Here is a 16079-nt window from a genome sequence, read left to right as displayed (position 1 = left end):
CCGGAGTTAGGCTTACCGGTAACTCTGTTTCTAGGAGTCTTCCAGGACAGCCTGAGTTTTTCCCACCCGGTGTCAATCTAGGAACTGGTAGTGTGGTAATGATCTAACGATGTGTAGATTGTGTCTTTCAGAGTCTTCTGTTATTTCTCGGGCAAACTGAGGAGGAGACCTGGAGGACTGCCCTTTAAAGAAAAGGGTGTACGTGTTTCCTGTCCCGGAGGGAGGAGCCCAAGGTCTCAAGAGGCTGTCCTGGAAGACTCCTAGAAACAGAGTTACCGGTAAGCCTAACTCCGGTTTTTTTTTTGGATATGTTTTATAGCAGAAAGTAAAAAAAAAATATATATATATATATATATATACACACACACACATACAGGGCTCGCCCGGGGAAGCTTAGGCCTGCATAAAGCTGCGGCCTCAATTACAGGCCGGCGCGGGGCGGTAATTGAGGCCGCGGCCTTCTGCAGGCCTAATCTTCCTTCTGTGATCTGGCGCCATCTTGTGGTGGCTGTTGGCATTACAAGTTAAACAGCAATTCTAATGTGTTTTCACTGCCATCTCCTTCCCTCCAATTAGAGCCCCCAAACATTATATATATTTTTTATTCTAACACCCTAGAGAATAAAATGGCGGTCGTTACAATACTTTCTGTCACACTGTATTAGCGCAGCGGTCTTACAAGCGCACTTTTTTGGGGGGAAAAAATTACACTTTTTTTAATTATAAAATAAGACAACAGTAAAGTTAGCCCAATTTTTTATTTTTTTTTTATATTATGAAAGATGATTTTACGCCGAGTAAATTGATACCCAACATGTCACACGCTTCAAAATTGCGTCCGCTCGTGGAATAGCGTTAAACTTTTACCCTTTAAAATCTCCATAAGCGACGTTTAAATAATTCTACAGGTTGCATGTTTTGAGTTAGAGGAGGTCCAGGGCTAGAATTATTGCTCTCGCTCCACCGATCGCGGCGATACCTCACACGTGTGGTTTTAATACCGTTTACATATGCGGGCGCTACTCACGAATGCGTTCGCTTCTGCTCGCGAGCTTGGCGGGACGGGCGCGCGTTTTCTGGCTCCTAACTTTTTTAGCTGGCTCCTAGATTCCAAGCAAATTTGTCAAACCCTGTGTGTGTGTGTGTGTGTGTGTGTGTGTGTATATATGTGTGTATATATATATATATATATATATATATATATATACACACACTAATATATATACACACACACACTTTATATATATATATATATATATATATATATATATAATATACATTTTTTTTTTTTATTGTTGCTCTATTTTTGTTTATAGCGCAAAAAATAAAAAACCCAGAGGTGATCAAATACCACCAAAAGAAAGCTCTACTTGTGGGAAAAAAAGGACATATATTTTATGGCCTGGTCATGAAGGGGGGTATATATAATATTATTATTATTGGGGCAGATTCAGATACCTGCGTGCCTAGTTACGGCGGCGCAGCGTATTGTATTTACGCTACGCCGTCGCAACTTACAGGAGCAAGTGCAGTATTCACAAAGCACTTGCTCCGTAAGTTGCGGCGGTGTAGCATAAATGGGGCCGGCGTAAGCCTGCGTAATTCAAATGTGTAAGGGGGGCGTGTTTTATGCTAATGTGTTATGACCTGACGTGATTGACGTGTTTTACGAACGGCGCATGCGCCGTCCGTGTACATATCCCAGTGTGCATTGCTCTCAAGTACGCCGTATTGACGTATTGGTTTCGACGTGAACGTAAATTACGTCCAGCCCTATTCGCGAACGACTTACGCAAACGACGCAAACAATTCAAATTTCGACGCGGGAACGACGTCCATACTTAACATTGGCTGCGCCACCTAATAGCAAGAGCAACGTTACGCCGAAAAAGCCTTACGCAAACGACGTAAAAAAAACACCGCCGGGCGCACGTACGTTTGTGAATCGGCGTAACTAGGTAATTTGCATACTCTACGCTGAAAACGACGGGAGCGCCATCTAGCGGTCAGCGTGAGAATGCACCCTAAGATACGACGGCGTAAGAGACTTACGCCAGTCGGATCTTAGGCTAATGTCGGCGTATCTTGCTTTCTGAATACAGAAAGAAGATACGCCGGCGCAGATTTGAATTTACGCGGCGTATCTATAGATACGCCGGCGTAAATTCTCTCTAAATCCGGGCCAGTATTATTATTATTATTATTATTATTATTATTATTATTATTATTATTATTATTATTATTATTAGGGTCGTCCCGATACCGATACTAGTATCGGTATCGGGACCGATTCCGAGTTTTTTCGGCGGTACTCAGACGCCGATACCCCGCCCCGATACACAAATAGAATACTTAACCCCCCCCGCCACCGGAGCCGCAATCCGCCGCCGTTACGCCGCATCCCCGCTACCGCCGACTGTGTAATACGGGCGGGAACATTACAGCTTTGAATAGCTGTAATGATTTGCGCCACGCATAGACTCTCCCCCTTTCTCGGGTGAACTGTCCAATCCCGAGCGAGGGGGAGTGTATATACACGCAGCGCGGCGCCAATCATTACAAAGCTATTCAAAGCTGTAATGTTCCTGGCCGGCCGTAGTACTGTACACAGTCGGCGGTAGCAGGTAAGCGGGCCATGGCTGCATATGGGGGAGACACATGGCTGGATGGGGGGGAGACACATGGCTGGATGGGGGGGAGACACATGGCTGGATGGGGGGGAGACACATGACTGGATGGGGGGGAGACACATGGCTGGATGGGGGGGAGACACATGGCTGGATGGGGGGGAGACACATGGCTGCATATGGGGGAGACACATGGCTGGATGGGGGGGAGACACATGGCTGGATGGGGGGGGAGACACATGGCTGGATGGGGGGGGAGACACATGGCTGGATGGGGGGGAGACACATGGCTGGATGGGGGGAGACACATGGCTGGATGGGGGGGAGACACATGGCTGGATGGGGGGGAGACACATGGCTGGATGGGGGGGAGACACATGGCTGGATGGGGGGGAGACACATGGCTGGATGGGGGGGAGACACATGGCTGGATGGGGGGGAGACACATGGCTGGATATGGGGGAGACACATGGCTGGATATGGGGGAGACACATGGCTGGATGGGGGGGAGACACATGGCTGGATGGGGGGGAGACACATGGCTGGATGGGGGGGAGACACATGGCTGGATGGGGGGGAGACACATGGCTGGATGGGGGAGAGACACATGGCTGGATGGGGGGGAGACACATGGCTGGATGGGGGGGAGACACATGGCTGGATGGGGGGGAGACACATGGCTGGATGGGGGGAGACACATGGCTGCATATGGGGGAGACACATGGCTGGATGGGGGGGAGACACATGGCTGGATGGGGGGGAGACACATGGCTGGATGGGGGGGAGACACATGGCTGGATGGGGGGAGACACATGGCTGGATGGGGGGGAGACACATGGCTGGATGGGGGGGAGACACATGGCTGGATGGGGGGGAGACACATGGCTGGATATGGGGGGAGACATGGCTGGATAATGGGGGGGGACATGGCTGGATAATGGGGGGGGACATGGCTGGATATGGGGGGGGGACATGGCTGCATCTGTGGGGGGACATGGCTGCATCTGTGGGGGGACATGGCTGCATTTGTGGGGGGACATGGCTGCATATGTGGGGGACATGGCTGCATATGTGGGGGAAATGGCTGCATTTGGGGACACATTAAAAAAAGTATCGGTATTCGGTATCGGCGACTACTTGGAAAAAAAGTATTGGTACTCGTACTCGGTCCTAAAAAAGTGGTATCGGGACAACCCTAATTATTATTATTATTATTATCATTCATCTGGGGGGGTTATCAAACAACGTGGCGTTATGTAAGACCTAATCTGTGACGAGTCCTCTGTGTAGTTAGGTTGTCGCACACCATTGTATAATATGTGGGCTCTCTAATCTCCTCTCCTTCCGCAGGGTTGGGTGCGCTCTGTCCGGGACCAGAAAGAAGTTTTATTCCTTCATATCAATGACGGATCTTCTCTACAAAACCTCCAGATTGTGGCCGAGCCCAGCCTCAGACACAGGTAACCCTGTCTGTATCATAGGAGAACAGAGTCTAGGAATATCCCACATGTGTATGTCCTAAGATACCCTTCCAGAAAAGTCACACTGGGGCAATTTTACTTGCTCCCCGGAGCTGAAGAACGAGGAGAGCTGTGTGTAAACACAGCTTCCGCGTTCTTCACTGTGGCGCTGTCATTGATCGTGTGTTCCCTGATATAGGGAAGCACGATCAATGATGTCACACGTCCAGCCCCGCCCCCCTACAGTTAGAAACACATATGAGGTCACGCTTAACCCCTTCAGCGCCCCCTAGTCGTTAACTCCCAAACTGCAATTGTCATTTTCACAGTAAACAATGCATTTGTATAGCATTTTTTTTTGCTGTGAAAATGACAATTGTCCCAAAAATGTGTCAAAATTGTCCGATATGTCCGCCATAATGTCGCGGTCACGAAAAAAATCGCCGATCGCCGCCATTAGTAGTAAAAAAATTATATATATATTAATAAAAATGCACTAAAACTATCCCCTATTTTGTAAACACTATGGGCTAGATTCACATAGAGTTAGGTCGGCGTATCTACTGATACGCCGGCCTAACTCGGAATCTGCGCCGACCTAAGTTTAAGTGTATTCTCAAACAGAGATACACTTAAACCTATCTAAGATACGACGGCTTGCGCCGTCCTATCTTAGGGTGCAATATTTAGGCTGGCCGCTAGGTGGCGCTTCCATTGCGGTCGGCGTAGAATATGTAAATGACTAGATACGCCTATTCACGAATGTACGCCCGGCCGACGCAGTACAGATACGCTGTTTACGCAACGCATTAGCAGACCTAAAGATATTCCATCAAATAGTTGGAATAGTAATGTTAAAGTATGGCCGCCGTTCCCGTGTCGAAATTCGAAAATTTTACGTCGTTTGCGTAAGTCGTCCGTGAATAGGGATTTACGTTTACGTCCACGTCAAAACCAATAGGCCTGTGTGGCGTACGTTGCCGCAATGCACACTGGGATATGTAGGCGGACGGCGCATGCGCCGTTCCAAAAAAACGTCGATCACGTAAGGTCAAACAAAATTTACATAAAACACGCCCCCTCAGCCTATTTTGAATTAGGCGCCCTTACGCCCGCCCGCTTTAGGCTACGCCGCCGTAACTTAGCAGGCAAGTACTATGTGAATGTCTAACTTACGGCGGCGTAGCGTATATGCCATACGCTACGCCTGCCTAACGTTGCGCCCGCCTACGTGAATCTGGCTATATAAATGTTGCCCAAACTAACCGATAAACGCTTAATGCGTTTTTTGTTTTTTTTACCAAAAATATGTAGAATACGTATTGGCCTACACTGAGGAAAAAAAGTTTTTTTTATCTTTTTTGGGGGATATTTATTACAGCAAAAAGTAAAAAATATTGCATTCTTTTCAAAATTGTCGCTCTATTTTTGTTTATAGCGCAAAAAATAAAAACCGCAGAGGTGATCAAATACCACCAAAAGAAAGCTCTATTTGTGGGAAAAAAAGGACCCCAATTTTGTTTGGGAGCCACGTCGCACGACCGCGCAATTGTCTGTTAAATCGACGCAGTGCCGAATCGCAAAAACTGGCCCGGTCATTTACCTGCATTTTGGTCCGGGTCTTAAGTGGTTAAAGGGGCGTTAAAAAAAAAAAAAAAAGTTTTGATAAAGTGATTCTAAAGGAAGACAGGTTTACTTATTTATTATACTTGCTCTTATACTTGCCTGAGCCCAATCTCGATGCAGCGATGTGAAGGTTCTCCCTGTTCTCTCTCTCCCCTCATTGGCTCAGAGACAGCAGGGGGAATCATTGGCTCCTGTTGCTGTCAAACACAGCCAGTGAGGAGGTGGGGGGTGTTGGAGACAAAATGCACCCTGGACAGAGCTGGCTCCCCCCCCCCCAGCAAGCGGTTTGCTATGGTGGCAGCCAGAAGGGTGAGGGGCCAGGATCACTGGAGCGGGACTCGAGAAGAAGAGAATACTTGCGCAGAGCAGGTAAGTATGTGTTATTTAACCACTTCAATACTGAGCATTTCTCAAGTCGTCTTCCAGGACGGCACAATGAGAGATGATTGGCTCCACCTGACAGGAAACACAATCAAAAAGAGGTTAAAAACCCCGCCCCTCCCCGTGCTCCTCAGTTTTTTTTGATTGAGTTTCCCCACAGCCAAACCGTTTGTTATTTTCTTTTGACCTAAGGCCTGGGGCTGGTGGTCTCCCCCTGGGAGCTCGGCCGCATGCCTGGGAAGCCTCTGGGCCCAGTAGGACTAAGCTCCTTCCTGGGGGGTGTCCTGATCTACCCAGGGGCGGCATCAGAAGAACCCCCCTGAGTACTGGAGGACCCTAGGCTAAAATTCTACCCTAGAACTCCAGGGGCGAAATTCCCTCTTTCCCTTCCCTCCCCCCTACCTGTGGAGGTCTGGGGATGGGGGCGCTCCTCCGGTGCTTCCCACCGCCTTCCCGGTGCGTTCGCGCGTCTCAGGGATGTGGTTTGGGGAAGCTCCTCTCTGCTGGCTAGCAGCGCCATCTTCCCGGCGTCTGTTTGAGTCTCTCTGGCGCCGAGAGATGACGCCGTACGGCTCGCGTCATCTCCGGTCCCGGCCAGGTAAGATGGCGGCGGCCATCGGCGTTTCTCCCAGCCAGGGAAAGAGGCCTCACGGCTCAGCACCGGAGACGCACCGCAGCCTGGGAGAGAGGCGCCCGACTAGTCCTCACATTGCGCCAGCATCCCGATCCGCGGGGTCACCATGGAGCGCGAGGACCGGCCTTCTACGGCCACGGCTGCAGAGGAGACCACTGGGGGAGAATACGTCACTGCCCAGGGGGGAGCTAGCCATTCTTCTAAAGACCCTGCCCGCTCTAAGAGATGCGCTCTCATAGAGTTAGGGAACCTGAGTCCCACTCCGCCGGGGGGGCCCTCCTCTCAGGAGAGTTCCTCTTCTTCCCGACTTGGTAGAGTTCGCCAGGAATCTCTGGGATCCCTGTTATCACAGGACTCAGAGGACCCCGATCAGGGCCCTGCTGATGAGGGTCTGGTGGATAGTCAGACAGAGGAGGATGTAGATTCCAGGGCAGGAAAGCACATCTTCTCAGCTGACGACATGGAGGCTCTCCTCAGTGCAGTTTATGCAGCAGCCGGCTAAACAGATATCCGCACAGGATAGAATGGACCAGGTAGAAAAGGAGGTTTCATAAACCGTCGTGCTAATATCGTGTGACATAAAAAATTGGAACTACTGCTATTTTATTCTCTAGGTCTGTGTAACGGTCACCACCGTTTACGACCTTCCATCCCAGTCACGACAGCTTATCGACACTCCAACCAACAGGACTCGATCCATAAGAATTCCCCCCAGACACGAGACACACAGTTCTGTGCTTCTGGTTTCAAATGTAATGATACTTTAATGGTTTCTTCTCAGCTTTTTATACAGTACCAGGCATTAAAGCAACAATGAGATCTCCACCCCCCTAATCACACACGAAGGCTAATTACTAAACATTCCTTAATTAACAGCATAACAACAAAACCCCATCACACACTGAGTTCCCTAGGCAGATGTTCCGTCTCCGCATACAGCTTGACACCTATTCACACCTCTGAGCATCACTAGGCTTTAGACAGTGTTATCACACATAAACAGTATTTAGCATGCATAATTAGAGTTCTGGGAGCAGACCTGGGTTAACACCTTTACACAAGAACAATGGAATGTCTTCCAGGCCCTGACTCAATTAGCATGTCACTAGTCAGGGCTAAGCATAGAAATGAGTCATAGAATATTCTTTGCAGGCATTAAGGAACATACTGTAAATCACTGTCCACGCCAAAACAATCCAACATGTGTATCCCATCTCCTGGGCTAAACCTGTGCCCAAAAGTCACTCCTGTTACAGTCTGCTTTTAGAAAATATATATAATGTCTGGGGGTTTTATGTAATCTTCAGGCCTAAAATGATTTTTGCGGGGGGGGGTGCCAAAACGGCTCTGGCAGTGAAAGGGTAAAAGCTTTATAGGATTATTATATAAAGATGGTCTCTCTTATATGGCTCCTTTGTTTTCTTGTAGCTCCATGGGTTTCGGCAGTGCGGTGGAAGTGTTGGGGGCTCTGGTGAGTAGTGTCGGCACCAAGCAGAGTGTGGAGGTGAAGGCGGAAGAAATTCGAGTGATTGGAGAATGTGACACCAAAGTAAGATGTCCTCTATGATTCCAGATTTAGAAATCCATTTTCTGGATGGAACGGCAAACTTTGGTTAATTAATTCTTATACTGACCATACAAATTGCAATTCCGATTGTTTTTTTATCAGAATGCTTTACGGATGTCGGGGCAGTGCGGCGGACAGAATGCAGGGGGGGTCGGGGCAGTGCGGCGGACAGAATGTGGTGGGGGTTAGGGTATTGGGGCGGACAGTGTGCGGTGGGGGTCGGGGCAGTGCGGCGGATAGAATGCAGGGGGGGTCGGGGTATTGCGGCGGACAGAATGCGGTGGGGGGGTCGGGGCAGTGCGGCGGACAGTGTGCGGTGGGGGTCGGGGCAGTGCGGCGGACAGAGTGCGGTGGGGGGGTCGGGGTATTGCGGCGGACAGAATGCGGTAGGGGGTCGGGGCAGTGCGGCGGACAGAATGCGGTGGGGGTCGGGGCAGTGCGGCGGACAGAGTGCGGAGGGGGCTCGGGGTATTGCGGCGGACAGAATGCGGTAGGGGGTCGGGGTAGTGCGGCGGACAGAATGCGGTGGGGGGTCGGGGCAGTGCGGCGGACAGAGTCAGGATAGTGCTGGAGGACTTGGTTTTAAGGTAAGTCTGTCAGTGTGCTAGGATGCAGTACATACTAGCGTGTTATGGCATTATCCTGCAGGGGTCACATTTTTTCTTGATGGGGGCACCCATGAGAGTGGTTTCCTGGACCCATTTGGAAGTAATCCTCGTCCTGTGCGACATTTCTCGTATTTCTGGGAAATGTCAAGGCTTTAGTACCTCTTTTATAAATGCTTTAGGTGTTTTAACAAAAAAAAGACGTGTTTTCCGCACACTGGTGTGAATGCGCCTCAAGGGAACGGAATGATTTTGATGCACCGACTACCAGAAGGTGTCCTTTTTGTATTTTTCAGGATTTTCCATTTAAAATTAAACAGCGCCACCCCCCAGAATATGTGCGTCAGTTTCCTCACCTGCGCTGCAGGACCAACACGTTTGGGTCCTTACTGAGAATCCGCAGCGAAGCCACGGCGGCCATCCATGAGTATTTCAAGGTACTCCGTGTGTGTGTGTTTTATTGTCTTGTGAATCGCATTGTGTGTAAGGGCTTGCATACATAAGTGTTGTCAAATCTTGTGGTTTGCATTTGAACGCAGCGCTACTCATGGGTACGTGTTCAAACGCAAGAGGCTGACCTTCTTTACCTTCAATGCAAACAGATCTCAATAGGGTCGGCTGCGTTGGAAGAAACGCAACCCATAACCTGAAGCCTACATGAAGGATTAAAGTAGAGATATGGCCTCCCATGTGCTGCAGCTTCTTCTTCCGGTGGTGGCCGGCGTTCGTTCGGGACTGCGCGGCACTCATGTAACGATATGTAAACGCAACTCGGTCCTGGAGTACTTTGAGCTTAGCCTGCATGATGGGGCACCCCCTAGGGGTAGTGTAAGCAGCGGCTCTCCGTGGGGGCACCCGATGAAGAGGAGGAGCCAGGAGTGCCGCAGGGGGACCTCAGAAGTCGAGGATCGTGGCCACTCGAGGAGGACATGTTTGTTATTAAAAAAAAAAAAAAAAAAAAACAACCTTTACAATCACTTTAATTTGTTTTTCTTTGTGGAAAGGATAGCTGCTAGCACTAAAGGTAAATATGCCCAAAACTTCACTATAAATAAATGCATTTAACCACTTAAGACCCGGACCATTATGCAGGTTAAGGACCTTGACCCTTTTTGCGATTCGGTACTGCGTTGCTTTAACTGACAATTGGGCGGTCGTGCGACGAGACTCCCAAACAAACTTGGCGTCCTTCCCCCCCCCCCCCCCCCCCCCCCACAAATAGAGCTTTCTTTTGGTGGTATTTGATAGGGTTGTCCCGATACCACTTTTTTAGGACTGAGTACAAGTACTGATCCTTTTTTTTATGTACTCGCCAATACCGATACTTTTTTTTAAATGTGTCCCCAAATGCAGCCATGTCCCCCCGTATAGCAGCCATGTCCCCCCGTATAGCAGCCATGTCCCCCCGTATAGCAGCCATGTCCCCCCGTATAGCAGCCATGTCCCCCCGTATAGCAGCCATGTCCCCCCGTACAGCAGCCATGTCCCCCATACAGCAGCCATGCGGGTATTAGCGGGAGTACGAGTACTCCCGCTAATACTCGGTATCGGTCCCAAAACCGATACTGGTATCGGGACAACCCTAGTATTTGATCACCTCTGCGGTTTTTATTTTTTGCGCTATAAACAAAATAGAACGCCAATTTTGAAAAAAATGCTATATTTTTTATTTTTTTGTTATAATAAATATCCCCCAAAAATATATAAAAAAAAAATTTTCCTCAGTTTATGTATTCTACATATTTTTGGTATAAAAAAATCGCAATAAGCGTTTATCGATTGGTTTGCGCAAAAGTTATAGCGTCTACAAAATAGGGGATAGTTTTATTGCATTTTTACTAATATTTTTTATTTTATTTTTTTATTACTACTAATGGCAGCGATCAGAGATTTTTTTTTTTTTTTTATCTCGTGACTGCGACATTATGGCGGACACATCGGACAATTTTGACACATTTTTGGGACCATTGTAATTTTCACAGCAAAAAGTGCTAAAAAATGCACCGATTACTTCGAAAATGACATTTGCTGTTTAGTAGTTAAAGGGTCACTAAAGGATTTTTTTTTTTTTTTTTTAGCTAAATAGCTTCCTTTACCTTACTGCAGTCCTGGTTTCATGTCCTCGTTGTTCATTTTTGCTCTGATGTTGCTGTAATTCTTCTCTGTTCTGGACACTTCCTGGTTGTCTGTTTCCTGATCACCACAGTGCTGGGAGATTCATGTTTCATTTTCCAAACCATCACTGCTCTATGGCTCTATACAGCACAGAGACAGGATAACATGCAAAAACGAAACTAGATGCAAAAACGAAACTAGAGGTACATTATATGATTGATTTTTATCTATTTTTAATCAATTTTAAAAGGAATCAGTTAACTATAATGCGCCAGATTCTCAAAAGAGATACGACGGTGTATCTCAAGATACACCGTCGTATCTCTGTTTTTGGCCCCGGGTATCTATGCGTCTGATTCCTAGAATCATTTACGCATAGATACGGCGTAGATCCGACAGGTGTAAGTCGCTTACACCGTCGGATCTTAGATGTAATTCTATGCTGGCCGCTAGGTGGCGTTTACGTTCTCATTTGACTATGCAAATGAGCCTGATACGCCGATTCCCGAACGATTTTGCGCCGCCTCGTCGTTGTTTCCGTAAGCGTAAGGTTACCCCTGCTATATGAGGGGTAACCACCTTACGTCAGTCCGCCGTATGCCATGTTAAGTATGGCGTCGGGTCAGCGTCGTCTTTTTCCGCCGTTTACGTCGTTTTACTAAGTCGTTCGCGAATAGGACTTTACGTCAATGACGCTCACGTCGGCTTCATTGACGTTTTTCGTCGTGAGCTGGAGCATGCGCACTGGGCTATTTTTACGGCCGGCGCATGCGCAGTTCGATCGGCGCGGGGGCGCGCTTAATTTAAATACAAGCCGCCCCCTGTGAATTACGTGGCCATACGCCGGGCCATTTACACTACGCCGCCGCAAATTACGGAGCAAGTGCTTGGAGAATACGGCACTTGCTCCACTAAGTTGTGGCGGCGTAGTGTAAATGGCTTACGCTACGCCGCTGCGGATTCTATGTAAATCTGCCCCTATGTCTCTATTCCCTGTTAACAGTCATTTCAGCAAAAAATGTTTTTTCCTTTACAACTCCTTTTAACCACTAGGGGGCGCTGAAGGGGTTAAGTGTGACCTCATATGTGTTTCTAACTGTAGGGGGGGGGGGGGGCGGGGCTGGACGTGTGACATAAGTGATTGTCTTTCCCTATATCGGGGAACAGACGTTAGCTGACATTGCCACAATGAAGAACGGGGAAGGTGTGTTTACACTCCCCGTTCTTCAGCCCTGGTGACCGATCGCGGGACACCGGCGGTGATCAGGTCCCGTGTGCGCGGTCGTGACTCCACGGCTGGGCCTTAAAGAGACACGTACAGTTACGTGATTGTGCCCAGCCGTGCCATTCTGCCGACGTTTATCGTCGGTAGGGGGGGTCCTTAAAGCGGAGGTTCACCCAAAAAATAAATTTTTAACATTACATTCAGCCGAGTTGTCAGAATGACAATCGGCTGTTTTTTTTAATTTTTTTCCCCGTACATACCTTTTTTTCACCGCCGCTTCCGGGTATGTCTCCTCCGGGACTGGGCGTTCCTAATTGATTGACAGGCTTCCGACCGTCGCATACAGCGCGTCACGAGTTTCCGAAAGAAGCCGAACGTCGGTGCGCAGGCGAGGTATAGAACCGCACCGACGTTCGGCTTCTTTCGGCAACTCGTGACGCGCAGTATGCGAAGGTCGGAAGCCTGTCGATCAATTGGGAACGCCCAGTCCCGCAGAAGACATACCCGGAAGCAGCGGTGAAAATACGGTATGTACGGGGATAAATAAGCAAAAATATATATATATATTATATATATATATATATATATATATATATATATATATATATATATATATATATATATATATATATATATATATATATATATATATATATATATATATATATATATATATTATAAATATTTTTGGGTGAACTCCCGCTTTTAAGTGGTTAAAAATAAATAAATAAATCTAATAAATATATATAAAAAAAAAAAAACAGGGAGCAACTAAAAAATGTAAAAAAGAAAAAAAAAATGCTTAAAACAAGTACATATGATATACTTTCCTATCTATTTACTAATTGTAGCAGCAGGATTGAAAATAGTCAGTGATGATTGCGAGAATGAAGTTCCGCTTTAAGGACTTCTGTACGGGTAAATTATGCTGGTATAGCAGAGTGCCACCGGGACAACCGGGGCCTGAAAACATTGCCTATCCAAGGCCAAAATGGGGGAAGCTTATCCTAAGATAATATCCATTAGCCAAAGATAATAATGCTTGGAAGAAGCTCTGGCATGAAGTCATTCCAGATGTTCATAGGCATCAGATACCTGTCCTGCCACTGTCCTCCTACATGTCAAAATGCATTCAAACAACATATTTATCTCTAAATATACTGTAGTTCTTCAAAAAGCAATTCTTGCATGCTTTTCCTAAATGTCACCACAAGATGGCGCACTTCGTTCATTGAAAACACATGCATGGTGTGTGCGCCGGACCGCAACTAAACTCCAATGTCTAAAAGAACGGCATTCATGTTTTCATAAGTGGTAAATAGAGTATTAAATGCATGTTACAGTCTCCGTGACCACACCTAGTGCAAGGATTGTATAGTCGCATTCTAACGTGTATGGTGAGATTTAATGCCGCGTACACACGCTCGGAATTTCCGACAACAAATGTTCGGTGGGAGCTTTTTGTCGGAAATTCCGACCGTGTGTGTAGGCTCCATCGGCCATTTGCTGTTGGAATTTGGGGCAAAGTTCCAGAATGTGACTTCACACCTCTCTTCTCTCTCTGCCTCTAGAGTCATGGATATATTCACACCCACACCCCAATAATCACCTCTAATGACTGCGAGGGCGGGGGAGAGCTCTTCCAGGTCGAGGTAGGTGCTCCCTTTTTATATATATATATATATATATATATATATATATATATATATATATATATATATATATATATATAAAAATATACATTTTATTATTTTATTTATTGTATGTTTTCTATTTATTATGGATTATCAAATGTGGTGCCAGTAACTTTTTTCCTATAGGGACTGCAAGGATCACTGAATTGTAGAAGGACTTTAATGGTTGTGATCTCCTAAACGTTTCTTGTAACGTGTCCTCCAGACTTCGACCATTTCCTGTAGCATGGCCCCAGTCTCCAATAACCCCTTTAGTACAGTACAGTCTCTGACCATCTCCTGTAGTATGGAAGAAAAAATGAGAGAAATAGAGAAGCGGACTTTTAAGGCTGTCACTATTATCCCAGTAATTTCCTTACTGAGTTTATAGTGGCAGCCTTAAAAGTCCGCTTCTCTATTTCTCATTTTTTTTTTCTACCACAGTATTGGATGTGGTTCCACTCATTGTGATTTGTTTCCATTTTTTTCACAATTTCCTGTATTATGTCTGCAGTCTCTGACCATCTTCTATATTATGTCTGCAGTCTCTGACCATCGCCTGTAGCGTGCCTGCAGTCTCTGACCATCTCCTCTAGCGTGCCTGCAGTCTCTGACCATCTCCTCTAGCGTGTCTGCAGTCTCTGACCATCTCCTCTAGCGTGTCTGCAGTCTCTGACCATCTCCTCTAGCGTGTCTGCAGTCTCTGACCATCTCCTCTAGCGTGTCTGCAGTCTCTGACCATCTCCTCTAGCGTGTCTGCAGTCTCTGACCATCTCCTCTAGCGTGTCTGCCGTCTCTGACCATCTCCTCTAGGGTGTCTGCCGTCTCTGACCATCTCCTCTAGCGTGTCTGCAGTCTCTGACCATCTCCTCTAGCGTGTCTGCAGTCTCTGACCATCTCCTCTAGCGTGTCTGCAGTCTCTGACCATCTCCTCCAGCGTGTCTGCAGTCTCTGACCATCTCCTCTAGCGTGTCTGCAGTCTCTGACCATCTCCTCTAGCGTGTCTGCAGTCTCTGACCATCTCTACTAGTGTGTCTGCAGTCTCTGACCATCTCATGTAGCGTGTCTGCAGTCTCTGATCATCTCCTGATGAGATATCATCTCCTCACTTCTCACCCCCAGCACAGTGATGGATCTGTCAAGGACAGCTCTCAGTCTCTACTAATAATTGGCAGTCTGTGAGACTCCCAATTATGTGACCACTGCGATGGCCAATCACAGTGGTTATGAGATCAGCTGGTTTGTCCTGCCCCCTGGGCATAAAGACCCTGTTAAAGCGGAACTATGCTCACCTTGTCTCCAGCAATGCGGCATCCTGGGGCTCCCCACCCCATTGATATGCATTGAATATGTCGGCGTCCGGCTTCCCGGTCTCGATTGCTGGCCGCTGTCATTGGCCGGGCTGACATCACTCAGTTCATATTTGGCGATCCTCACCCATCACCCATGAGAGGGCACTACTGTGGAGCACAAGGCGGACTGTGGATCCATCCCATACCTTCTCTGAAATTATTTTGAAGAGTTTTAATAGACCTTCCATGATCATATGAAAAGCGATTGAGACCTTCAGTGGTCATTGGCTTCTGGTGAGTGAGACCTTTTCTCACACATGGTGGAGCACCTATGAGAAGCCATTTCACAATATTCCTTAATCACTTCCCTACCATAGGACGCCATATGACGTACTTTAGGGGGGATATCTGAATGACGGGGGCGCTACAGGCATCATTCAGATATCCTTCTTTTCAGGCGGCGATTCTGTGCACCATAAGAATGATCATAGCGGCGGATGCCCCCTCCCGCCGACATTCCGTGCTTCTCCGCGCTCTACCATGTCATCGGAGGCCCAGAGAACGAATTGGCCGCCGCCGAATGAGGATAGAGATTTCCGCTGACCATGTGATCAGCGGTCATCTCTATGACAGTCAGAGGCCCGGGCGCGATGTGATGACGTCACACCCAGGTACCCGGAAGTAAACAAAGCCGCAATCGCGGCTGAAAGCATGAGATCAGTGAATTATTATTATTATTATTATTATTATTATTATTATTTTTATTTTTTTTCACAATCTCATGCTTTCCAGCCTGGAGGAGAGATGTGGGGTCTTATTGACCCCGCATCTTTCCATAAAGAGGACCTGTCACACACTATTCCTATTACAAGGA

At 47.5% G+C, this 16079-nt stretch overlaps 1 protein-coding gene across 3 annotated transcripts in view; it reads left to right on the top strand.

Moving 5' to 3' along the window:
- The window catches only part of NARS2 (asparaginyl-tRNA synthetase 2, mitochondrial), a 102172-nt gene that overhangs the window by 17065 nt on the left and 69028 nt on the right, over nt 1-16079 (top strand). For all 3 annotated transcript variants that reach the window (XR_005747325.1, XM_040339964.1, XM_040339965.1), the window contains exons 3-6: nt 3978-4087; nt 8157-8277; nt 9197-9337; nt 13812-13892. Coding sequence is in view for 2 of the 3 variants with exons in the window: in XM_040339964.1 (XP_040195898.1) it covers nt 3978-4087; nt 8157-8277; nt 9197-9337; nt 13812-13892 (453 nt within the window). In the remaining variant the exon portion in view is untranslated. The remainder of the gene's footprint in view (nt 1-3977; nt 4088-8156; nt 8278-9196; nt 9338-13811; nt 13893-16079) is intronic.

This window comes from Rana temporaria, chromosome 2 (genome assembly GCF_905171775.1).
Source record: "Rana temporaria chromosome 2, aRanTem1.1, whole genome shotgun sequence".
Taxonomy (NCBI): domain Eukaryota; kingdom Metazoa; phylum Chordata; class Amphibia; order Anura; family Ranidae; genus Rana; species Rana temporaria.
The sequence above is the reverse complement of the archived record's forward strand: the minus strand, read 5'-3'. Positions and strand labels throughout refer to the sequence as shown.